This window comes from Capricornis sumatraensis, chromosome 4, assembly GCF_032405125.1.
Source record: "Capricornis sumatraensis isolate serow.1 chromosome 4, serow.2, whole genome shotgun sequence".
In the NCBI taxonomy this organism is placed as follows: Eukaryota; Metazoa; Chordata; class Mammalia; order Artiodactyla; family Bovidae; genus Capricornis; species Capricornis sumatraensis.
In genome coordinates this window covers 138,996,693-139,023,161 of record NC_091072.1, presented here as the reverse complement: position 1 = coordinate 139,023,161, position 26,469 = coordinate 138,996,693, and the positions used below count along the sequence as shown (strand labels likewise).

Sequence of the window (26,469 nt, the reverse complement as noted above, 5' to 3'; positions counted from 1 at the left end):
GAATTAGCTTCAATTGCCAAGGTTTTTTTACTGGGGGAGAAGAGGCATGGAAGGAGGTATATCTGGTGATAGAGAGATAACAATGTCTGGGTCCCAGAGAAGGGCCATATGGGATGAAATTGGACCCTAATTCACAAGTGAAAACTCAGAGAAAATCTAGGCAATGTTTTAGAATTTCAAATCAAAATGAGCTTGAGGTAGAATCTACTCTCATTCGATAAAGAATCCACCTGCCAATGCAGGGACATGATTTCACCCCTGGTCTAGGGAGATCCCACATGCTACAGAGTAACTAAATCTGTGGGCCACAACTACTGAGCCTGAGCAAGCCTGTGAACCACAGCAAAGATTAGCCCCCACTCTCCACAAGCAGAGAAAGACTGTGTGGTGCAATCCAATGACAACCCAGCACTGCCAAAAATAAGTAATAAATAAATTAAAAACAAACAAACAAAAAAGCATTTACTCTCGTTAGAGTTCTATAAGGGCTTCCCTGGTGGCTCAGAGAGTAAAGAATGTGTAATATTGTTACCGAAATCACAAGCCCGTGTGTCAGACGCACAGTGAGGCCCACCAATACTAAACATTAGAGTCTGGAACAGAGATGTTTATTTCAGATTTATACAAGGAGATGGGTGGCTCATGCCCCAAGAACCCCAAAGTTACTGAAAGCTTTCAGCAAGTCCCTTTAAAGGCAAAGGTGAGGGAGGGGCGTGGTTAGTTGCTGCAGACTTCTCGGTGTCAGGCCCTTTTTTCTTGAGGTCTGGTCACGGTCAAAAGATGATGTTCCTGTAAATCTCTACCAGAGGAATATTATTCTCTGTCCTGACCAGAAAGGGCAAAGCCCCAAGGCACAACTCTCATACTCTGAGGTCCCAGTCCTGGTTAAGAGGAGGCAGGTCTTAGTTGGCAGTTCCTTCAGGGCCAGGTTCCCACATCCTGCCCAGCTGTCATCTTTGAGGGAGCCAGGCATCCAACCCAACTGTCCCTCAGTCTCATCAACCTGCCCAAATGGGGAGACCAGGTCTTACAAACTGCGACCCAGACAGACAGCCACTGCTAGAAGGTCACAGAGACAGGGATGGGGAAGAGGTTCACCACTCCTCAAGGCTAGTGGAGGGCCTTAGTCAGGGCTCTGGAGCCCCCAGGATGTCATCCCCAGTCTGATCCCTGGCCCCACTGGCTCACCCACTGGCCCAAGGCTAGGTGAGCTGGAGGGCCTCCAGGAAAAGACCCGAATCTGCCTCTTAACTTACTTTCCACCTGATGACCACCACACCACTGACCCTTGACTGAGTCATTTCCCCAGTTGTTCCTCATTGATCGTTACCAGTGGGCAGGCCCCACTGCAATACTGACCAAAAGCTGAGCATGACAGCTAATGGCCACTCATTGACAGTTGGTTGCCTGTGGGAGGGTCCCACTGAGGCACCTGAACAATGGCTGAGCAAGACCTGTTGCCTAGTGACAGGGAGCAGAGTAATGAGACACAGCAGTGGCTACCTCCTAAGGGCTGAGCTTATCCTGATCTGTTACAATGTGACAAAGAACTAAGCCAGAAGTAGTAAGATGGAGAAGTTGAAGGAAAATCTACTAATGATGGATAATCATGGTGCTTAAAAATTCAGAGTAGAACAACAGTATTACTTGCAGATTTCTGTTATTGAAAAGGTAGATGTATGAATGAAAATTAAAAGACGCTTACTCCTTGGAAGAAAAGTTATGACCAACCTAGACAGCATATTAAAAAGCAGAGACATTACTTTGCCAACAAAGTTCTGTCTATTCAAGGCTATGGTTTTTCCAGTGGTCATGTATGGATGTGGGAGTTGGACTCTAAAGAAAGCTGGGTGCCGAAGAATTGATGCTTTTGAACTGTGGTGTTGGAGAAGACTCTTGAGAGTCCCTTGGACTGCAAGGAGACCCAACCAGTCCATCCTAAAGGAAATCAGTCCTGACTATTCATTGGAAGGACTGATGTTGAAGCTGAAACTCCAACACTTTGGCCACCTGATGCGAAGAGCTGACTCATTTGATGCTGGGAAAGATTGAAGGCATCACTGACTCAATTGACACGAGTTTAAGTAAACTTTGGGAGTTGGTGATGGACAGGGAGGCCTGGTGTGCTGCAGTCTGTGGGGTCACAAAGAGTTGGACACAGCTGAGTGACTGAACTGAACTGAACTGATGAATGAAAATAGTGCTTGAACATACTACTACTATGTAAGTATTTACGTTTAATTCCATTCTATTATGGATCTTTTATTATGATACAAAAGTGTGGCTATAAGAATCCCAAGCCTAGTTGAGCATGAAAGCTAAGATCATATGTTTTCCTAAAATCCTGTCTTGATCTTCTGAAACTGTATATTTTGTCAGCATAGGTAGAAGAGAGGAAGAATGGCGTGGGTACAAGCTGGCCAGTGGTACCAACAGTCTTTTGTTATAAGACTGCCTTCAAGATATAAATGAGACTCTCCAAAGAGGAATTGTCTTGTCATTTCTTAAGATCCTGAGTATGGTGCTTTATAGTAATAGTAATAGTACAATAAAAAATAACAGAAGAAATACTTCACACTTATTAGCACTTACTCTATAAGGCAGTATTTCAGGCATTTTACATATATTCATTTATTTAATATTTACAACTGTAAGGTGGGAACTAAAATAATCTTATTTGACATAAGGAAACTGAGGTACAGCAAGATGAATTAACGGAGAATTTCACAGTTCCAAGTGGTAGAACTGGGAGACCCAATTCTGTAGTTTTCTGTAATTCTCAAATGCTATGCCAAAATGCTAAATTGCTTTTATGGGATGGGAGCAGAATATCTTGTCTGTGTTTAAACACTCTTTGGTTCCCAGGATTTACTACTCCCATGAAAGGACTTACCAAGATCATGAAAGGGAAATAGTAAGATCTGTGAGCTGTTACTTTATCTGTCTTAGCTCTGGAAAAACCAGAATATACCAAAAAAGAAATGGAACTGAGAAAGTAGATAGATGGAATTCTGACTGAGGTGGAAATTACATAAAAAATAGCTTTATCAGATGGGGAAGTGTGACTATACCCAACTGAGATTGATACAAATATGTGGACCATTTGTTTATAACCCTTTAAAAATTGACTTAAGGGCTTATATTTTTATGAGGTCAATACAGGTGAATTTCTTGAGAGGATAGAATTACCCGTCCTTGGAATAGTCATTTAGTCTCTTAGCTCTCAAATTACTCAGTTAAAAGGAAGGAGTTGAATTAGGTTATTGCTGAGCTCCTTGCCAGCTCAAAAACTATGAATTTAGTGTTGTATAATATATTAAGAGGTCTGGCTCTTAAGGCCACCACTTTATTATCTAAATGATGGTCATAGATCTGGTTCCTGGAACTTTAAGACTTGTAAGTTAGAGTGTGCATGCTAAGTTGCTTCAGTTGTGTCTGACTCTTTGTGACCCGATGGACTGTAACCCACCAGGCTCCTCTGTCCATGGGATTCTCCAGGCAAGAACACTGGAGTGGGCTGCCATTTCCTTCTCCAGGAGATCTTCCCAACCCAGGGATTGAACTCTCATCTCCTGCATTGGCCGATGGATTCTTTACCACTGAGCCATCATGGAAACAAACAGTCGCCATAACTGTATCCAATATGTTAAAAAAAGTTGAGACATGGAGAATATTAAAACACCTATACCAAACTTCTAGAGATGAAAACTACAATGACTGAGATGAAAAATACATTCAATAGGATTAACAGTAAATTATACATTGCTGGAGAAGGAAATGGCAACCCACTCCAGTGTTCTTGCCTGGAGAATCCCAGGGATGGGGGAGCCTGGTGGGCTGCCATCTATGGGGTCACACAGAGTCGGACACAACTGAAGTGACCTAGCAGTAGCAGCAGCAGCATACATTGCTGGAGATAAAGTTGGTAAACTTAGAGATACATTAAGAGAAACCATAAAAATGAAACAATAAAGAAAAAACAACTTATAAAAATGAAAATAATTTGATGGAGCTATGGAAAAACTGCCAGTGATTAATGTGCGTGTCACTGCAATCTCCAAAGGAGGAATGAAGGAGTGAAAATTTTTGAAGAAATAATGACTGAAAATTTTCTAAATCCAATGCATTTCAAAAATTCAATAAACCCCAGAATAAGAAAAACAGGCCAGACCACACCAACATGCATTTATGACACTATCTTCAGAAAGTTACCTCTTTGAGTTTCAATTTTACCATCTAAGAATACTTATTTTCTGCATTGTTCTAAGATCTAATGAATTAGAGCTTGCAAAAGAAGTTAGAAAATTGTAAAACACCCATCACTATATTAATATGATGATAGTTGAAATTATACAACACATTATTGTGATGAATCAGTTTCAGAATTGGCTGATTACTCCCCATGACTGTCAGTCTGTATTTTTCTGCTTTCGTTGAATTACCCTTTACAGCCAGAACATAGCACCAAGGTTATAGAGAGAAAAGAAATTGCAGTTGCAGTGCCTGCCGTCCAAGAATTTACCATAATGTTAGGCAAATATACACAAAAAGAAATTTAATCAAAACATGAATTGAACAATATCATTGTACTTGAATCTTTATATACATGCATTCTCAACATGAAATATAGTTGATTTACAATGTTGTGCCGATCACTGCTCTACAGCAAAGTGAGTTTACATGAATCTTGAGGGGCTGGATGCTGGCTTGAGTAGCATGATGGGAGCTGGGTGGATTTAACCATTATAGATTTCATAAAGTGCTTGAATCTTAAGCTGGATTTTGAAGGCTTAGAAAGATACTGTGCTAAAGCAATGAAGGCAGTGGGCCTATTGGAAGGAATGGATATAGAGATGGACACAAACCAGTTCTCAGGGCAGAGAAGAACAAGGTTTGAATGGGGATTGATAAATCCTTAATTTTGTCCCTAATTACCAAGCAGGAGACTCTGCAGCCTCCTCATTGGGAAATCAGATTGAAAGGAGCTCTAGTATTTTGTATGGCTCCAAAATCCGGGTTCAAATCCTCTAAAAATGTTGAGTGGTTTTGGAAGCACACATATTTTCTTGGTTCCAATAAGAGTCAAAACTATAGCCTCTTAGGATATGATAATATTGAGATGAGGGTGATGAGCCAGGGTACAGAATCTAGAATCCACACAGAAAGAATTTAGGAGCCATTTAAATTTTGGGAGCAGGAAAATCATATGGCCAATTATCTATGATGTTTGAAAATCCTGGAAAACACATATTAAGAAGCAGCCTTTCACTGATCCTGAGGTAGAGAGAGTCTAGACAAACTACAGCTGGGCAAGTGTCTTCTAAGGTTAGTTTTTCCTGTGCACCGAATCAGCATTAGAACACGATTAACAGAATCTCCTGTTCTGGGCTAGGTGGGCCTTGATTGAAATATCTCAGTATTTTCCCAGGAGAAATCAGACTCAAAATGTAAGTATCCAATCAGAAGTTTATTATGAAAGAATCACACATCCTAACTCCCCCTTGACCTTTACTCCGCTTCATTTTCATTACTTTTCAACCTGTGGGCAGGAAAGAGGGATGCAGCCAGACAAGAACGTTTAAGGAAGAATTAAGCGATTCGTATGTTTCTATATAGTTCAGTAACGCTACTGCAAGGGAATACAAAACCAGGCACCAGGCTCTGGAAAGAAAGAGACTTTTGTCCAGTCTCATTTGGCCCCTCGGCGCTGCCGGAAATAACGGTCGTAGGCAGCATTGTATCCATACACCATGGCATAGCGTTCGCAAAGTTTGAAGTCATCACAAGCTTCCCGGTTGAGCTCGTATTGAGGTTTGTTGAGTTCTCGGATTCTAGAAAGTGAGAAACAAAAAAAAGAAGCCAAAATTGAGAGGCATAAAGGAAGTGGAGAAGTAAGAAAAAAGGAATGCGAAAATATCGTGGGGAGATCCCATAGTGTTAGTGTTAGTGGCTCAGGTGTGCCTCTTTGTGACCCCATGCACTGTAGCCAGCCAGGTTCCTCTGTCCATGGAATTTCCCAGCAAGAATACTGGAGTGGGTAGCCATTCCCTTCTCCAGGGGATCTTCCTGACTCAGGAATCAAACCGAGGTCTCCGTCACTGCAGGTGGATTCTTTACAATCTGAGCCACCAGGGATCTCCCCCAAGATGAAGAGATATTTACAGAACGAGAAGGAGAGGTGAAAGAGGGGGAATTTTCTTTTTCAATACAAATAGAAATTTTCTGTCTTTCCTCCTTTACTTCCTCCCTCCCTCTCCTTTCTGGGCCTTTCACAAAATAGTCTTCTAGAAATTCAGTTGCTTTTGTACATTGTTTTTAAATTCTTTGATTTTAGAATATGCTTAGAAATAACATATATGATTGAAAAAAAAATCCATTTCTCCCTCCATTCAGATCTGGGAATAATGATCTCCCCCATCACGTGTCATTGCCTACCTCTCTTGGGCTTTCGCTCTCCATCTCTGTTGTGGTGATATAAAGGTGTTAGCGTTTCTCCTGTTAATGAAGGGATCTTAAAACAGAAAATAGATGGAGTTTTAGGCAATTGGTCATTGATAATATTTCCATGAGTATTCTCTGACACAAATATATTTGAAAGCTCACTCATTCATTTATGCATTTCATGTAAGTATGAAAATTAGTTTCATAGTTTCATAACTATGAAGAGTAAAGGGGGAGACAAAGCAAATTTCATAAACTGCCTGATCCCAAGAAATTAATAACCTACATGTGGGTTACTAGAGACTTGGCACGCAGGCTACAATAGACCTTGCTTGTTTATTTTGCTTTGGGTCATCATTTTGCCTTTCTCAATTTTGGTATTTCTGCTCGAGTGTATTTTTCATTCCTGTGAGGAGAAATCCTCTTTGTCCTGAGGTCTTAAAACATAATTTTAGATTTTCAGTAAATGAACAGTTTAAACATCATAAAATAATAAACAAATTAAAGATGAGCATGATATTTATTTCTCTACCCAGTCTTTATAAGTTGATATTTAATATTGTCCAACAGAATGCTGGTGTCTGTGGTCTCCCAGCTGACTTGGCCTCCAAGCCTGTACTTTCTCATTTGTCACTACTCCTCATTTTCCATCTGTGTGGTTGTTGTGGTGCCAACTTAAGATTTCCAAATAAGATTTTATGGTTCCTAAGTATGTCGAAAGCATACTTGCCATCTTACAAATTTAAAAATTGCTCATCTGGTGATTTTTTTATAGTCATTGACTTTAAAATTTTACTTTCCTTTTCCAAAAGATACCCTCTTTTTCCTCTCTGTTATAGGTATTATCATTTTGTCTATTTAAGAATTAGGAGATTCTTCAATACCTGAGATTCCAATAGGGAATTCAAATATTTACTTACTGATTTCATAGGATTCCAGGCTTTCATGAGATTCTGGAATAAAAAAAAAAGATTCATCTTATTGTTCCTTTTCACAGACCACAGGAGTTTAAATATAGGGAAGGAAGGGAAGGGAAGAGTCAAAAAGATGGGAGGAGTATATTTGGCAGTGTGGTTATTACAAATTTCAGGCATTTAGGATTTATGAGCTGTTTCTCTAGCTCTGTTCTTGCTGGGATATATCTACTCTTTAGTTTTCTGGTGTTAAAGGAGCCAGTGGCCCTGGTTTAAGCTAAAATTTTCTAAGAGCTATGAAGTCTTTAGGCTAGTAAAATAAGACAATTTAAGGGCTGCATGTAAGTCTCCAGGGAGCCTTCATTGATTTAATTTGGGACCTGAAATCAAGGAAGGGACATAGCATTGAGGAAACAGACAAGACTTTCCAGGCAGGCTGGGCAGATGGCTTGGCCGGGCTTCTCCACAACAGGTTCCTAAGAGGTTCTGAAAGCCTCTTAAGAACCTGTGTTAAACTGACAGCCACAGAAACCACTGGCTTCAGCTGACATCTCACACTGGGCATGATGCCAGGTCAGAGAAAGAACTGAGACGATGCTGAAGGAAAAGATTTCGTCTTTCTCCCATTCTCCTAGGCAAAGCAGGTAAATTTGGCAATAAGAAACTCACAGTTGTAAGCATATGAGTGTGCTTAAAAAGTTAAAAAGAAGGTGAAAAACCAAATACTCTGATACAGAAAACTGGCGAATAATTTCAAGACTAAGGAGCAAACTACAGATAGCTGTTAATATAATTGAGGCTCAAGGAAACCTAGAATATCCACATAATTGAACCGTAAGACTGAATGACCTAAATCACATTGCCTGAGATTTCTTTTCATTAGTTTCGAACAGACACACATATATTTAACAACAAAGAGAACTAGGCAAAATCGATCTTTTAACAATAGAAACTAAGAAAGCGAATTTTCTCTGAGATTCTTTAAATGTAAAACTTTATTTTTAAATTCATTCACTAAAAAAAAAATGTTAACTTCATGAGATTGTCCTGCTCCTAGAGAAAGCCATACATATCACTTCGAGTGAAAACTGGTTTTCTTAAAGGTGAGTGATTCAACCAATACCCTTAACCAATTGTAACCAAAGTCAAAATAAACATCCTTATTCGTTTAAATGAGAGCTTAGGGGCTGGAGAGTTGATATCCCCCCCCCACCCCCCCGCCGAAATAGCTAAGTTTCCAGGTATAGAGCAACTTACCATAGAAAAAACTTGTTTGTTGAGTTACATACAAGAGTCTGGATATTGAAGAGGTAAAAAATAAGATAAAAAAAATAAAAGACTTGATGGAGCAGATCAGTGCTTAAAGGTCTTGGGAAATGTCAAATTCATGGTCCTCTAAGATTATAAGAGCAAAAGGGAAAGAAGAGAAGGAGGGAGAGGAAAAAATTCATGAAAACTGAAGTCAGAGGCAGAAAAGAAAAAAACAAAAACAGAGAGAGAGCTGGAGAAAGTTCTCACCATAACACAGAGCTGCCACGGCCAAGGCAGCCAGGATGGAGAGGAGGAGCAGGCTCTTCATGGTGTCTCCGGGTCACTTGCACCGTCTCCTGGAGCAGCAGTGGGGAGAGACAACTACAGGCTGTTGGTGAAAGGCTGTGGGGTTTTTATAAGAATCAGAGCAGCTGAAAGGGGTGGAACCAGTGGGGAGGAGGGGGCCGGAGAAGGTGGAGACTGGTTGGCATTGAATGAGCACTGGGACTTTTCCCAAATACTCATTCCTTCCAGATATTATCTACCCTGGGTGGGCAGTTTTCCCTCACTCCTGGACCTGACTTGTATGGCAGGATACTGCCCTGGTACACAAGTTGTGGCTGCCCTATGTTTGGGTCAGACCTGGGCACAGGTCCACAGAGAAGGGAGTCGCCACAAACACGTGTTTGCCTTTCTAATTCCTTCTCTGGTCTGCCCTCTCTGGCCTTGACTTTGGGTCTTTCAGGTTTGGTCCATACACAGAGCCATAGTGTTCTCTTCACTCCCCTGATGGATAGATGAGAGGTTCTGGGGGAGAAAGGACTTCACTTTCTGTGCTGGTTCTAATTTAGAATTATTTTCCTCGTAGGGCTGAACTGTTAATCCTAACCACTTGGGTGTTCGCCTGGTGACATATCGCTTTTGCAGTTTTTCCAAGTGCTCAACAGGATGGGGATGGCCAAGGACCCCCTGGCTTCTGTTTCCTCCATTGGCTCAGCAGCAACTTGCCCATCCAGTTTTGTGACTTGAGTCCAGACCTGCACACTGATGCCCTCTTAGGCTGGCTATCACTCATCTAAAGTGCAGCAAGGATATTCACCTCGCATTGTCTGAAGGCATTGTCTTGATAATGAACTAATTCAATACGCTTTTAGTGAGTGGCAGATGAGATGCAAGGTACCCTGCTAGGTGATGTGGGGACCTAGAGACAAACAAGACAGTACCTAAGGAGGTAAGAACCTCCTTATTATTCACTTTGCTCTTGAGCTGTCCTGTGTCCTCCAAGACAGATTTTCACAAACACACACCTCCATCAGAATCAGAAGCTCTATTTCTTTATTTCTTATTGCAATCCTTCGATTGCAATTTGGTGTCTCTGGTTGTCTTGTAGACAAAGCTCTTTTATTTTTTTATCCTCTTGGACAATCAGAAAACGTTTTCTGTCAGATGTGTTCCTGTTGCCTGGGGACCCAAGAGTCTTTTCAACAGAAAAATAGACTTGTGTCACAGAACAGCAGATTGTGGAAGAGCAAGTTGCAGAACCTCTAACTTGGGCTGGAAGAGAAAAAGGGGCTGCAATGGGGTGGATGGGTATACTTTTCGATGAAGATTAATTTCTAGGAGCAATGATGAACAGCTAGACAGAGCCTCTTGCCTCATTGTTTTTGTCTTATTGGGATGGACTTCCCTGGTAGCTCAGATGGTAAAGAATCTGCCTACAATGCAGGAATCCTGGGTTTGATCCCTGGGTCAGGAAGATCCCCTGGAGAAGGAATGGCTACCTGCTCCAGTGCCTGGAGAATCCCAAGGAAAGAGGAGCCTGGTGGGCTACTGTTCATGGGGTCACAAAAAGTCAGACATGACTGAGGGACAAACACTTTCACTTTCACTTACAGATTCTCTCTTCTCCAGCTACAAACATGTGCTTTGTGATGTACACTAGCTCCATCTTTTTCTGGTCTATTCTAGCAATCCTCTCTACTCCCAAATGCAGAAGGCAGCCATACTCTATCAGTTTTCTGACCTCATAATTATTTATTTTTCCAATCTCTAAATCCAAAAATCTTACATTTCTCTTTCCAATTTAAAGTGAAGTGAAGTCGCTCAGTCGTGTCTGACTCTTTGCAATCCTGTGTGCTATAGCCCACCAGGCTCCTCCATCCATGGGATTCTCCAGGCAAGAATACTGGAGTGGGTTGTTATTTCCTTCTCCAAGGGGATCTTCCTCACCCAGGGATCGAACCCAGGTCTCCCGCATTGCAGGCAGACACTTTAACCTCTGAGCCACCAGGGAAGCCCAATTTAAGCTTTACCTTTTTTCACAAGTCATTTTAAACACAGCCTCCACTGGGTTTCCTAAACATTTACGCATTTCTCTTTATTGTCCTTTTTTTTTTTTTAATAAAAGATTTATTATTTTCTTCTCAGGAAAACAGGAAGTTAGGGAAACACATTACATTTTACAGCACATATTAGTTTGCAGTTGATCCTAACTCTTCCTGGCACAACTATCAATAGCATTAGCTGTTTTAACCAGAACCAAGGTGTTCATTCTCAATAGAACGTACACAGATGACGCTGAAAGACTGCAGGTTTTCCTCTGAGAGTAGCATCAGACTTGTTTTGGTTTTTGTAAGGCTAACACTTCCTTTTGGAAACTGTCTCTCACAAGTCTCTCATCTTTCCTTTCACTGTTTCCATCTATGCCTGAGTTCTCCTATGCTCAATTCCATTTATGTAGGATTCGTAAATGATTAGCATTCATGCATGTGTGAGAATTCAGAGCCCTTCTATTTCTTTCCTCCTGTATCTCTTGGTCTTCTCTAGTGCCAATTGGCTATCTAAATTGTCTCAAAGACAATTCTGTATATGTCAACTCCAGTCATGTATCCTTATAAGGAGGATTTGGACTAACTCAATGGAGCTTTTGTATTGGAAAAGGCCAAGACTGACTTATGAGAGACAGAAAAAAATGGAGGTAGAAAAAAAGAGGAAGACCTTTGTAGGCTTGGTTTGTTGCATGGAGGAGTTTAAGGAAGAGATTGAATTATAGAGAGAAAAGCTTTGAGACAGCTGTAGGATGTGAGACTTGTTGAAAATAAAACATGAAAACAGACAAATCAGAATGGCTTTGGTTACGAATAGTATTGTTTAAGATTGTAAAGGATTGAGAACTGGCAAAAAAAATATTAAAATTGTCTTTAATTAATGTTGGCTGTTAGTTGCATTTTTTTATACAAATATTATTGCATATATGATTTGCAAACATTTTCTTACTGTCTCTTCATTTTCCTGTGTCTTTTTTTTTAATTTTTATTTTTACTTTATTTTACCTTACAATACTGTATTGGTTTTGCCATACATTGATGTGAATCCACCACAGGTATACATGCGATCCCAAATATGAACCCCCCTCCCACCTCCCTCCCCACAACATCCCTCTAAATTTGGATGTCTTGTAAAGACTAGACCACATGAAGTTTTAACTTACATTTGGAATCCAATGAAAAACATTTATCTAGTTATTTCCCGCTAACTACTCAAGAGAAATATTTTTCAGGGAAGAGAATATTTGAGGACACTCCCAGAAGTAACAACCAAGCTCTGAGAGAGGCAGTGATAGGATTTCCAGTTTTTATTTCGATTATATGGGAATTTTCTCATGTGAGATTGGCAGTGTGGTATAATCCAGGCAACAGAAATACAAGATCTCCTATTCTACCTGTCTCAAGAGGAGAAGACAAGGATGGCCACACCTTTTAGAACCAGAAGTAGCCTCAAGGTTTTAGTCATCCATCCATCAATCCATCTCACAAATTTATCAAGCATTTATTTACTATGTGCCAACTTTAAGCTGGAAATATAGGGACAAAAAATGCAGATATGAACTCTGCTATCATGAATAAAGTGTGTTTTTAGATCACAAATTTAATCAGTGGCTCTTTTTATATGGACATTTGTTTAGATAGCCGATTGGCACTAGAGAAGACCAAATGATATGCTTTCTCATTGGACTGACTTTTTAATGGACACTCAGGAGTGCCTTTGTTTGCAGAGCCTCGTAAAAAACACTGAGGACAAGCTCAGAATTCAAGGAGAGAATTTGACTCGGGGGAAGGTTGGCAGAGTGGCCAGGAATTACTAGGGGAGAAGTTTCTCAGAAAAATTTGTGCTGGGACATACACCAAAAGACTTATCGCTTTTCTGTAGTATTTCTGTTACTAAAATAATGGTACAGTATTAAGGACTGATGCGAAAGCTTCAATACTTTGGTTGCCTAGTGCAAAGAGCTGATTCATTGGAAAAGACCCTGATGTTGGGAAAGATTGAAGGCGAAAGGAGAAGGGGGTGGCAGAGAATGAGTTGGTTAGACAGCATCACATACTCAATGGACATGAATGTGAGCAAACTCTGGGAGATAGTGAAGGACAGGGAACAATACACAGAGTCACAGAGAGTCGGACTTGACTTAGCAACTGAACAACAACAAATAAAGTGAATGTATTTCTCCACCAATTCTACATCTTCCTCTTTCTCTTCTTTCTTACCCTTTCTCTAGGGTAGAGACTGCTACCTTTATTTCAGACTGGTAGGCATTTTGTCTTTTTTAGGAATTTTCCTGGCTCCCATCAAGTCTTTTTTTTTTTTTTATTTTTCTGTCCCATGAAATTCAGCTTTATTTACACAATGTTGGTTTTATGAGTTCATATTATTATTTTACTGGCAGCACTAAAACCTCACTCTTGCCAGTAAAGGGGAAAAGGCAAAGAAGAGAAGAGGAGGAAGCAACAGCCCTGAAAATAAAAACAGGAATCAATCTCTAGGACGCCAAAAGGCAATCAATTGAAAAACATCTAACCAATTTTATGAGACAGTGCCGACCTCTTTGTTCTATTCCTTTAAGGGAAGCTCTTTGAATGGATTCTTCATTTCATATTTATGAATCCACATAGCTTTCTGTGAATCAAATTCCTCAGTATTTTTCTTAATTTGTCTTGTAGCTGAACTAAGTGAAAATCAATCTGTGTCAAACTCAAGTATGGGAGGAGCATCTTGGAAACTTGGGCACAAAATTCTGGGGAAAGGTGAAGAAAGCTGGATAAACTGAACTCCTGGCTAGGAATGGCTGTAATTTTTCTCTCCTTACTATATAGATGATTTCCTCTACCCTTTTCTTTTCTATTGAAAGCTTCATTAAAAAAAAGTGTAATAGATATAAAAAATACAACTATCAAAGTAATATATCATACATCAAGTCTGCGCTATATACTCAGCACTGTGATAATCACGTTTTAGTCATTGTGTTTTTCACTTCTCATAATAATCCTACATACCAAACATAATTATTCACATATTAGATATGAGAAAATGAAACTCAGTTGCATATTTAAACCAAGGCCATATAGCAATTAGGTGGCAAAGATGAGATTCAAACACAGGGTTGTTTGACTTAAAAGAATATGATTTTAACCACTGATACAATCACACATTATTCCCTAATGTTCTGATTCCTACTTAAATAATTCTATGATTGTGTCTACAGGGAACATTGAATTCCCAGTTTCAGAGCGAAAGATAAAATTAAACAAAGATATATGTATTTAATATAATAATTTATTCAATGTCCTTTAAATTTTGACAATAGAAATCACGGATTTTCATAATGCCATTTCATCTCAAATAGTTTAATGACATAAAATCAGAGAAAAGGGATGCATTTGGTATTGGAACCCAAGTCCCTCATTTCTCTATCCAGCACTCGGCATGCTAAATTGCCTGTCCAAACAAGCTCCAACTCAAAAAGTTGCTTCCCCAAACCTTTCAGCTTGCTTCAGGAATCACCAAGTCATCTGGTTTGGTATAAGAATATAGGCTCCATGGTGTCTACAAAGCCAATTTCTACAGTTACTTATACCAAACCAGATGACAGTCAGCAAACATGAGTGTTCATAGGCTGGGATGAGACTTGGTGATTCCTGAAGCAAGCTGAAAGGTTTGGGGAAGCAACCTATTTGGTATAAGAATACAGGCCCCACAGTGTCTAAAAAGCCAATTTCTACAGTTACTTAGACCCCAAGCAAAGTTGGAAATCTGGACTTAATTTACAAGATGCTCTTTCAACTCAAAGCAAAACAGAGAACAGGTTCTGTGTCTTGAATCTTGGCTAGAGATGAAACTGGGGAAGGCTGGCTGCTTCCTCATCAGACTCTGGCTTCTTCCTATGGGAAAGGTATGAAGTTAAAGTCTGGAGAACTTTTCTCATGGCACCACGACCTTAGCTGGAAGGGAAGGGGCCCCGTTAATCCATTCTCCTCCCATCCCACCCTTTGCCACATCCTGTGTTCTCCTTTCATTATTCCAACTCACCAACATAAAAATAGTTCTTCCTATATTCGGGAAATTTACAACGGCAAGAAATAGAGCCAAGTAACTTGCAGGAACTGAAGAAGGTATTGGTGACTGGCAGAAACAGGAGGTTTGGAGATGGGGCTGGTAAAATGTGATATGAGAAGGATGAAATGGTGTCTATACAGGTAAGATGAAAGCAGTGCTCAGTTGTGTTCAACTCTTGGAGACACCATGGACTGCCGCCCACAAAGCTCCTCCACCCATGGAGTATTCCAGGCAAGAATACTGGAATGGGTTGCCATTTTCTTCTCCAGGGCATCTTCCCGAACTAGGGATTGAACCTGCATCTCTGATGTTAGCAGGTGGATTTCTTTATCACTGTGACACCTGGGAAGCCCAAGATGAAAGCAGAGCAGGACTGTTTTAAACATTTGTAAAAATGTGAAGGGAAGGGAAAGGATGATACCTTTGTTCACCAAATCACAACACACAAGAACTTATAAGTACAGTTTTAAATTACAAAAAGTAATTTTAGGGAAGATAAAACAAGAACTTTAAACAATAGTGAATGATTCAAGAGAAATTTAAGTAAGCATAATAATGGTATCATTATTAATAACAGAGGTTAAAAATAGCCACTTTTAAAGTTGACCTGAAGAAATGGAAATATGTTCTTTGAACTCCCTCCATCAGAGGTAGATATCTGGGTGGACCTTGAGTATAATCCAAAAGTACTTCATTTAAGTGGAAATTTAACTAATTCTTAAGGTGATTTTAGCTTTAGGTAGTAAATCGAGTAGGCTTCCCTGGTGGTTCAGTAGTAGAGAATCCATCTGCCAATGCAGGAGACTGCGAGTTCAGTCCCTGGAAGGAGTGATGATCCCTTGGCTTTACTCCACCTTGGTATTCCTTCTGAATCTTTGCTACTTCCTCAGAGAAACAATCTTCATATAAGCTAAACTGGGTTCTGAAGAAAGGTCCTGTAATAGGTAAATAAACCTACTGGTTGAGGGATGTTATTTTTGGAAATGACCTAAGTGTCCATCAACAGATGACTGGATAAAGAGAAAGTGGTACTTAGACAATGGAAAGTTATTGTGTGACATTTGACAAGTCATTTAAGTTCCTGAGCCTCATATTTCTCAGTGACACAGTTAGGGGATATAAAACTTGACTAACGGGACTGTTGATTGGATTAAATAAGATAACACATGCAGAGTTTTCTCTACTAGTGATTGGATGTAATGCTGTCAAGTACACACAAACACACACACAATGTCATTTCAAAAAAGATTGGCTTAACTCCGTTGGTTTAGTGTTAAACAATATTTTTGGTTTGGTTTGGACATATATTTTGGTTTTCCCCCAATAGTCAAGGAATAGATCAAAACAGGAGAGAAGGTGAAAAGTGGGAGCAATTGAATCAGTAAGGTTTCATCCAGTGGGAACCAAATTGGAAGCTGGAAGGGCTCAGTTTAGTTCCAACACTGTTGCAAAATGCCTGTGTGACTTTTGAACAAAACATTTAATTCTCTTTCTAAACATGAGTTGGAATAGACTGCTATAATTGTGTGCTTCTAAATTATTTAATCCTTGGAATAGGTAAACAAGATAGAGAAATAATTATATAATCCAGGGTTTGAAGGGACGCTGTGTTCTTAGTGCTGTTTTGCAAGTGTTTCTTCCAGGGCTGATGGGTATTTGGGTGTCCACTCTGGGCCTGAAAACCACTAGCAAGATGCTTTGCAAAAACTTCATCCAAATCACTGCTTCTCAGTCAGCCCTCTCATTTCCCAGTGTTGTCAGATAATTTCATTCATTCAAGCTGCACTTTGATGTGCTTCGAAATCCTTGGGCCAAAAAAAAAAAAAAAAAAGAGGGGGGGCAATCTTTTTAGCCAGGGTTTGGTCAGTAGAGAAAAATCTCATGGCAGAGATCTAAAACTCTGCAATTCCTCTCCTTCGTCTCATCATCTAGTCACTGCAAACCCTGGAAATAGGATGAGATTCAGAAAAAGCTGAAAGTGGACAGGAAGGAAAAATTTCCAGGTTAATAGTAGAGAGAGCATAATGCAGAGCATGTATTTGCTAATCAAGCTAAAAAGTGAACAGGCTGTGAAATAAGAGACTGTTTTCACATCTGACTGCTCCCTGATAGTTCTGTGATGGAAAACACTGTTGTGAAGTGTGGGTTGGTATGACCTGTGGAAATTTAATTTGGCCTGCTTGTTGTTTTCCTCTTAAACAGTCCTATAGCCAGTGTTTGTCTGAATCTTGGAGTCATCATCCTTGACTGTGATTCTTCCGATTTATCATTCTCCCTGCTTCCTGTCTTTGTTGTAATCCTAGATTATTTCATTTCTTTCCACTCTGAAATTTTAAAAGATATTTTTATTCTGTTCAGGAGAATGAAAGGATTTTTGCTTTTGGTAGGAGATAAATGAGTTGGAGTAAGGATAGGATCAAAAGGGAGAGGAGAACAAGATATAATGTAAATTTTGGTTTTATTTTGCTTTGAGAGAGCAACAGAAGGGCAGGTGAAATAGATATGGGCTGTGGTATAGGATGTGTAAGGAGGAGAGTACAGCATGAACTCTTGTTTGTCTTGCTCTCCCATCAAATTGCGAGGTTTTTGAGGTTGGCCACTGGAAATATATATATGTGTGTGTGTGTGTGTGTGTATATATATATATATATATATATATTTCTTTCTTTGTTTGTTTTTATTTGGTTGTGCTTTGCAGCATGCAGGATCTTAGTTCCCATACCAGGGTTTGAACCTGTGCCCTCTGCAATGGAAGCGTGCTGTCTTAACCACTGGACCACCAGGGAAGTTCCTAGCCAGTGGATATTATTCATCTTTCAAACCTCCAACAACTGTCTGGTGTTTGAATTGAGCCAATATCCTTCTTATCTAGGTCTGGTGACCTAGTAGATAGTGGAAAAGAGCATGTGTTTGGAGTTAGCAAGATTGAATTTGAATTCTGTTCTCTCACTGAGTGATCTGCTGTTTGTTTAATTCTCATTTTCTTTATCTAAAGAATGGGGATGCTGATGAAGAATAGCTTATAGAGTTGGGTGTGCAGGTGTGTCCTCAGTTGCTCAGTCATGTCTGATTCTTCTGTGATCCCATGGATTGTAGCCCACCAGGCTCCTCTGTCTATGGAATTCTCCAGGCAAAAATACTGGAGTGGGTTGCCATTTCCTTCTCCATGGGATCTTCCCAACCTGGGGCTCAAACTCTTATCTCCTGCCTCTCCTGCATTTGCAGGCAGATTTTTTTACCACTGAGCTACCTGGGAAGCCCCTTATAGAGTTGTAATGATGACTAAGGCACAGTGCTGGCATACAGTAAATGTTCCATGAAAGTAGTTCTTATTTTTACTCTTGCTGTGTGACCCTGGAAAAGTTATTTCCTCACTGTAGCATGTGAGGGATGATAATCGTTACATAAATTACAATGATTTAATCAGATAATCCTTGTAGAATACCCAGTGTCTGCAATACAGTAGCTGCTCATTAAATACTAGTTTCCTCCCTTATATTCCTAGTTGTATGTTCCACTCTTTTCCTTCACTTTTTCACCTGCATGTGACCAATCCTTCAGCCAAACTGAGTAACTTGTTCGAAGATGGTCCACAGTGTTTGCTATCACATCTTTTGCTCATTGAATCATCTTTTTTTCTGCATTCCTGTCTCTGTCTATAGCAACCCTGGGCACATTTTAAGGCCTAAACTCAAATACCACTTGCTTCATGATGTATTACATAAGTAAGCTTCCCAATTGGGTTATGTCTCCTTCCTTCAAACACTCCCTTAGCATTCTGTTTTCTTTCTTTTTGGAACAGAGAAAGGCCATGCAAGGAGACGTGTGGTTCATGCCTTACAAAACCCTGAACTCTTGTTTTATTTCTTTTTTATTTTTTATTTTATTTTATTTTTTTTTTGAACTCTTGTTTTATTTCTTTCTCAGTGCATAACCTTCTTCCTTTTTCAAATTGTAGGTCTTCAGTTCTCTGTATGTGTCATAAACCCGCTCCCCAAATATTGATAGTGTAGTCATCAGTCTCCTACTCATCCACCAACCCAAACACATTTATCCACCAGACTCTAACTGATTATCTAGGAAACCTTCATCTCTAGAAAAACTGGATTCTTTCTTGCGGAAAGAAGAAAAAAAATTATTTTGTTGAATTCACATATTGAGTTAACTGCCTTTGGTGTGTCCTCATAGTAACCCTAGGACACCCTTTCATAAATCACACCCGATTTCATTGCAAAATATTGGAACTGTTTACATGAGTGAGTCGTACACTGAATTTTAAGCTCCTCAAAGGGAAATCAGGACTTGTATTCTATTAGTCTTTGTAGCCCTAGTCCCATATATGTTGTCTTACCTGCTAACCATGTGCAGTGTTTGAAAATCATAAGAACTAGGTGAAGTTACCCTTAACAATTCACTCCAGCAGTCTCATAACACACACAGAATATTCCTGTCCGTTGGTTGAAGCACAAATTTAATTCCTTGTGAAAACAGAAAATTGCTATACTTTGAAAAACTAAATATGTATGCTCAAAAAAGAGAAAAATACTATTTCTACCATATTTTTTCTACATTTGGCTCATATGGCAACCCAACTATTAAATTAGCTAATTATCTGCTTTATGAAATAGAAATATTCCTGAAAAACCTCCAGATGGTAACACTGCAAAAATAAGTTATGGTGTAAATACATGAAAAAAGTATCCTCTCTCTTCAAAGAAAATCACTTGAATAGCAAGAATGCTCTGGAAGAGCAAAACAAGAAATGCTCCCTTTATCATGTGTGGGATGTAAATTTTTCCCTTATGTACTTTTCTTTACATCTAAATTTTTACATATTGATTAAACCTGTACATATCAGTTGAGGTCATGTAAAGAAACTGAATCCATATATAGCAGCCAACATTGCAGATAATAGATAAAAGAATTTCAATGGACCAAAAACAAGAACATGTGAAAGATGGCCATATCATGTTTTTCATTAAGTTGATTAATTTTTATTTATTAAATAATATTTCACTTCTTTCTTTTCTCTTCATTTTTCTGGTTCACCCAAGCAAGCCTTTCATCTACACCAACTATCTTTAAAAAAGCACAGTTTTTTTCAAAAGGAAAAATATGAATATCTTATCTGTAATATAAACAAAGTTAATTCTTGAAAAAGAGACTGCAAGTCTATTCAAAAGCTTCTTGCAGCTTGCTCTCCTCATGGCAATTTTTTTTTTTTTTTTTTTTTTGCATTCACTGAACATTTGCTGAATAGCTGAAGGGAAGAAAATTTTGTTCTATTTTTGTTTTCCCAGAAGTTGTGCTGTATTTCTTGGAATGAATTTCAGTCCTTTCTTTCCATCTTCAGATAACGATGACATACGAACTTTCTCACAAGGTCATCAGCCAGAGCTAGAGGATTTGTGGGGAAACACATTTTGAAGCCCAAAAGTCTTGGGAATGAGAAAGAACTTGAATACAGATATTGGCTGTTCTCAATACTGTGGACTCTCCAGAAAAGATGGGCTTAAATATTTAGTATTTTGGTGCTGGAAATTAATCAAATAAACAATGGTGCAAAAGTAAAAATGTGGAGGTCAATTTTGGCCTTGGCTAGTGTGGCAACTTGAACTTGGATTTCTCAGCTGAACATTTGGTCTTCATATTATGCTTAGTACCTAAACTCACCCCTTCAAGAGCCAGGCACAGTTCCTTGGTTGGCTGAGGTTTTTCCTGTGTGTGCTCAAAGATAAATAAAACAACCGACTCACTGCTCCTCTTGCCAATGTGTCTTTCTGTTGCACAAAAAGAAAACAACCATACGGGCTGCCATGAATAGATTTGGCAAGGCTGGCTTGTAGGGAAAACTTCCATATGGTGTAAGATTAGAATTAATTATTCAAACAAAGACAGTTAAAGACCCCTCAGGTATTTTAAGTGTTCTGAAAGAAAAAAAAAAGATCAAGAAAGGAAAAGATACTGAAACATTTCAGAGTCTATCTAAATAAATTTAGACAGGCCCTGGCATATAGCATATTATTTAAACTCTCTAGGACTTAAATAATACTTTAAGGAAAAAATGTTCACTACTGGCATACACCAAAATTGATTTAAAAAATAGAATATATACATACAAAAGAGGCAATTCTTAGTACTCTTCAAAGAGGATCAGTAAATAAAAGGTATGCAAACAACCAAGCAAATCTACAATAAAAATTCACACATGCATATAAATATGAGTCTAAAATATTATCTCGATAAAGAGAATATAGTTTATCTTTATAAAGTTTTTATGGAGAAAGTGACACTTGAGTTGTCAATTGACTTGTTCAAAAAGATATCATAGGCTTAGATGCCTTGGATTTCACCTGACTTCAAACAGTTCTCTGTGTGCATGTTTATATGTGAGTGTATGTATCATTTGTATTGGATTGTATATCATTTTTATATTAGATTATAGGTATCTAATGAGTGAAGATTATGTATTCTAATATTCATAATATCTGTGTTCTAATGTAGTATGTAAATCATTGCCTGGCAAATGATAAACAGTTAAAAATTATTTGCTGAATAAAATTTATAAAAACAAGTCAACATATTACTGACAAGGCAATTTCTAAGCACAATAATGATAATCCATTCATTTGCTAATTTTTCTACAATCACTTTTAAACTACTTACTTTATTCTAGATGCTGTATTAATTGGAATTTGTATCAGTCTCAAGAAAATTATAGTCTATAGATGGCTAGGATGATATATAAATAAATAATTGTAAGTACCATGATAAATCTTTCATCAGTTATATAAAAAGCATAGTACTGTAGTCTAGTCTTAATAAGTGGTAATTCTAATTAATGTAAATGGGCCAAACTCACCAGTTAACATACAGCCTATGGCTTCCCTGGTGGCTCAGATAGTAAAGAACCTGCCTGCAGGTGCAGGAGATGTAGGTTCAATTCCTGGGCTAGGAAGATCCCCTGGAGAAGGGAAGGGCAACCCACTCTGATATTCTTGCCTGGAGAATTCCATGGATAGAGGAGCCTGGCGGGCTATGGTCCATAGGGTCACAAAGAGTTGGACTTGACTGAAGCAACTTAGCGTGCATGCATGAGTGAAATGTATAAAAGAGGTAATAAGAACAGGAAGAGAAAAAGTCTTACAGGCTCAAGAAATGATAACTATATAAGTTGTAAAGTGGAGCAAAAATCCTTAACAAAATTCTAGCAATCAGAATCCAACAACACATTAAAAAGATCATACATCATGACCAAGTGGGCTTTATCCCAGGGATGCAAGGATTCTTCAATATCCACAAATCAATCAATGTAATACACCACATTCACAAACTGAAAAATAAAAGCCATATGATTACCTCAATAGATGCAGAGAAAGCCTTTGACAAAATTCAACATCCATAGGAACATGCCTCAATATAATAAAAGTATATATGACAAACCCACAGCAAACATTATCCTCAGTGGTGAAAAATTGAAAGCATTTCCCCTAAAGTCAGGAACAAGACAAGGGTGCCCACTTTCACCACTACTATTCAACATAGTTTTGGAAGTTTTGGCCACAGCAATCAGAACAGAAAAAGAAATAAAAGGAATCCAAATTGCAAAAGAAGAAGTAAAACTCTCACTGTTTGCAGATGACATGATCCTCTACATAGAAAACCCTAAAGACTCCACCAGAAAATTACTAGAGCTCATCAATGAATATAGTAAAGTTGCAGGATATAAAATCAACACACAGAAATCCCTTGCATTCCTATACACTAATAATGAGAAAATAGAAAGAGAAATTAAGGAAACAATCCCATTCACCATTGAAGCGAAAAGAATAAAGTACTTATGAATATATCTACCTAAAGAAACTGAGATGGCTGGATGGCATCACTTACTCGATGGATGTGAGCCTGAGTGAACTCCAGGAGTTGGTGATGGACAGGGAGGCCTGGTGTGCTGCAATGGGGTCGCAAAGAGTCAGACATGACTGAATGACTGAACTGAACTGAAAGAAACTAAAGACTTATATATAGAAAACTATAAAACACTGGTGAAAGAAATCAAAGAGGACACTAATAGATGAAGAAATATACCATGTTCATGGATCAGAAGAATCAATATAGTGAAAAAGAGTATACAACCCAAAGCAATCTATAGATTCAATGCAATCCCTATCAAGCTACCAACCGTATTTTTCAGAGAGCTAGAACAAATAATTTCACAATTTGTATGGAAATACAAAAAACCTCAAATAGCCAAAGCAATCTTGAGAAAGAAGAATGGAACTGGAGGAATCAACCTGCCTGACTTCAGGCTCTACTACAAAGCCACAGTCATCAAGACAGTATGGTACTGGCACAAAGACAGAAATATAGATCAATGGAACAAAATAGAAAGCCCAGAGATAAATCCATGCACCTATGGACACCTTATCTTTGACAAAGGAGGCAAGAATATACAATGGAGAAAAGACAATCTCTTTAACAAGTGGTGCTGGGAAAACTGGTCAACCACTTGTAAAAGAATGAAACTAGAACATTTTCTAACACCATACACAAAAATAAACTCAAAATGGATTAAATATCTAAACGTAACCAGAAACAATACAGCTCCTAGAGAACATAGGCAAAACACTCTCCGACATAAATCACAGCAGGATCCTCTATGACCCACCTCCCAGAATATTGGAAATAAAAGCAAAAATAAACAAATGGGACCTAATTAAAATTAAGAGCTTCTGCACAACAAAGGAAACTATAAGCCTTCAGAATGGGAGAAAATAATAGCAAATGAAGCAACTGACAAACAACTAATCTCAAAAATATACAAGCAATTCCTGCAGCTCAATTCCAGAAAAATAAATGACCCAATCAATAAATGGGCCAAAGAACTAAACAGACATTTCTCCAAAGAAGACATACAGATGGCTAACAAACACATGAAAAGATGCTCAACATCACTCATTATCAGAGAAATGCAAATCAAAACCACAATGAAGTACCATTTCATGCCAATCAGAATGGCTGCTATCCAAAAGTCTACAAGCAATAAATGCTGGAGAGTGTGTGGAGAAAAGGAAACCCTTTTACACTGTTGGTGGGAATGCAAACTAGTTCAGCCACTATGGAGAACAGTGTGGAGATTCCTTAAAAAACTGGAAATAGAACTGCCTTATGACCCAGGCTTCCCTGGTGGCTCAGATGGTAAAGTGTCTGCCTGCACACAGGGAGAACTGGGTTTGATCCCTGGTTTGAGAAGATCCCCTGGAGAAGGAAATGGCAACCCACTCCAGTACTCTTGCCTGGAAAAATTCCGTGGACTGAGGAGCCTGGTAGACTACAGTCCATGGGGTCACAAAAAGTCGGACACAACTGAGCGACTTCACTTCACTTATGACCCAGCAATCCCACTGCTGGGCATACACACCAAGGAAATCAGAATTGAAAGAGACACGTGTACCCCAATGTTCATTGCAGCACTGTTTATAATAGCCAGGACATGGAAGCAACCTAGATGTCCATAAGCAGATGAATGGATAAGAAAGCTGTGGTACATATACACAATGGAGTATTACTCAGCCATTAAAAACAATACATTTGAATCAGCTCTAATGAGGTGGATGAAACTGGAGCCTATTATACAGAGTGAATTATGCCAGAAAGTAAAACACCAATACAGTATTCAGTTCAGTTCAGTTCAGTTCAGTCACTCAGTTGTGTCCAACTCTTTGCGACCCCATGAATTGCAGAATGCCAGGCCTCCCTGTCCATCACCAACTCCCAGAGTTCACTCAAACTCACGTCCATTGAGTCAGTGATGCCATCCAGCCATCTCATCCTGTCATCCCCTTCTCCTCCTGCCCCCAATCCCTCCCAGCATCAGAGTCTTTTCCAATGAGTCAACTCTTTTCATGAGGTGGCCAAAGTACTGGACTTTCAGCTTCAGCATCAGTCCTTCCAAAGAACACCCAGGGCTGATCTCCTTCAGAATGGACTGGTTGGATGTCCTTGCAGTCCAAGGGACTCTAAAAAGTCTTCTCCAACACCACAGTTCAAAGCATCAATTCTTCAGTGCTCAACTTTCTTCACAGTCCAACTCACACATCCATACATGACTACCGGAAAAACCACAGCCTTGACTAGATGGACATTTGTTGGCAAAGTAATGTCTCTGCTTTTGAATATGCTATCTAGGTTTGTCATAACTTTCCTTCCAAGGAGTAAGAGTCTCTTAATTTCATGGCTGCAATCACCATCTGCAGTGATTTTGGAGCCCAAAAAAATAGAGTCTGACACTGTTTCCACTGTTTCCCCATCTACTTGCCATGAAATGATGGGACCAAATGCCATGATCTTAGTTTTCTGAATGTTGAGCTTAAAGCAACTTTTTCACTCTCCTCTTTTCACTCTTATCAAGAGGCCTTTTAGTTCCTCTTCACTTTCTGTCATAAGGGTGGTGTCATCTGCATATCTGAGGTTATTGATATTCCTCCTGGCAATTTGATTCCAACTTGTGCTTCTTCCAGCCCAGCATTTCTCATGATGTACTCTGCATAGAAGTTAAATAAGCAGGGTGACAATATACAGCCTTGATGTACTCCTTTTCCTATTTGGAACTAGCCTGTTGTTCCATGTTCAGTTCTAACTGTTGCTTCCTAACCTGCATACAGGTTTCTCAAAAGGCAGGTCAGGTGGTCTGGTATTCCCATCTCTTTCAGAATTTTCCAGTTTATTGTGATCCACACAGTCAAAGGCTTTGGCATAGTCAATCAAGCAGAAATAGATGTTTTTCTGGAACTCTCTTGCTTTTTCCATGATTCAGCGGATGTTGGCAATTTGATCTCTGGTTCCTCTGCCTTTTCTAAAACCAGCTTGAACATCTGGAAGTTCATGGTTCCTGTATTGCTGATGCATATATATGGAATTTAGAAAGATGGTAATGATAACCCTGTATGCGAGACAGCAAAAGAGACACAGATGTATACAACAGACTTATGCACTCTGTGGGAGAGGGCGAGGGTGGGATGATTTGGGAGAATGGCATTGAAACATGTATAGTATCATATGTGAAATGAATTTCCAGTTCAGGTTCCATGCATGATACAGAATGCTTGGGGCTGGTGCACTGGGATGACCCAGAGGGATGATATGGGGAGGGAGGTGGGAGGGGGGTTCAGGATGGGGAACACGTGTACACCCATGGTGGATTCATGTTGATGTATGGCAAAACCAATACAATATTGTAAAGTAATTAGCCTCCAATTAACATAAATAAATTTATATTTTAAAAAGTTATAAAGTGGAATTAGGCATTGTGTTTTTTAAAAGCACAAGATCTTAAATGTACTAACCATACACATACGCACATACTATACACACACACATATGTACAAGGAAGCTATGTGAGGTGATAAATGAGTTAATTAACTTGACTATAGTAATAGTTTCACACACTGCTATACCTTAAACAATCACA

At 39.1% G+C, this 26,469-nt stretch overlaps 1 protein-coding gene across 1 annotated transcript; it reads right to left on the bottom strand.

Annotated features, from left to right (window-relative positions):
- Window positions 1–5,448: 5,448 nt before the first annotated feature.
- Window positions 5,449–9,015, bottom strand: MGP (matrix Gla protein). The gene is made up of 4 exons (XM_068970651.1): window positions 8,874–9,015; window positions 7,362–7,394; window positions 6,436–6,511; window positions 5,449–5,831 (listed from the first exon to the last, which is right to left on the bottom strand). The coding sequence occupies exons 1-4, from the start codon at window positions 8,932–8,934 to the stop codon at window positions 5,690–5,692; spliced, it is 312 nt and encodes a 103-aa protein (XP_068826752.1). The 5' UTR covers window positions 8,935–9,015; the 3' UTR covers window positions 5,449–5,689.
- Window positions 9,016–26,469: the final 17,454 nt, after the last annotated feature.

What these genes read in the sequence shown, in the direction of transcription:
- MGP (XM_068970651.1), bottom strand. Translation starts at nt 8,934, where the DNA reads ATGAAGAGCCTGCTCCTCCTCTCCATCCTGGCTGCCTTGGCCGTGGCA. An exon ending in CGTGGCAGCTCTGTGTTATG is followed by an intron (nt 7,395 to 8,873) that starts GTGAGAACTTTC and finishes TTTTTATTCCAG; the next exon opens with AATCTCATGAAAGCCTGGAA. An exon ending in CCTGGAATCCTATGAAATCA is followed by an intron (nt 6,512 to 7,361) that starts GTAAGTAAATAT and finishes TTCTGTTTTAAG; the next exon opens with ATCCCTTCATTAACAGGAGA.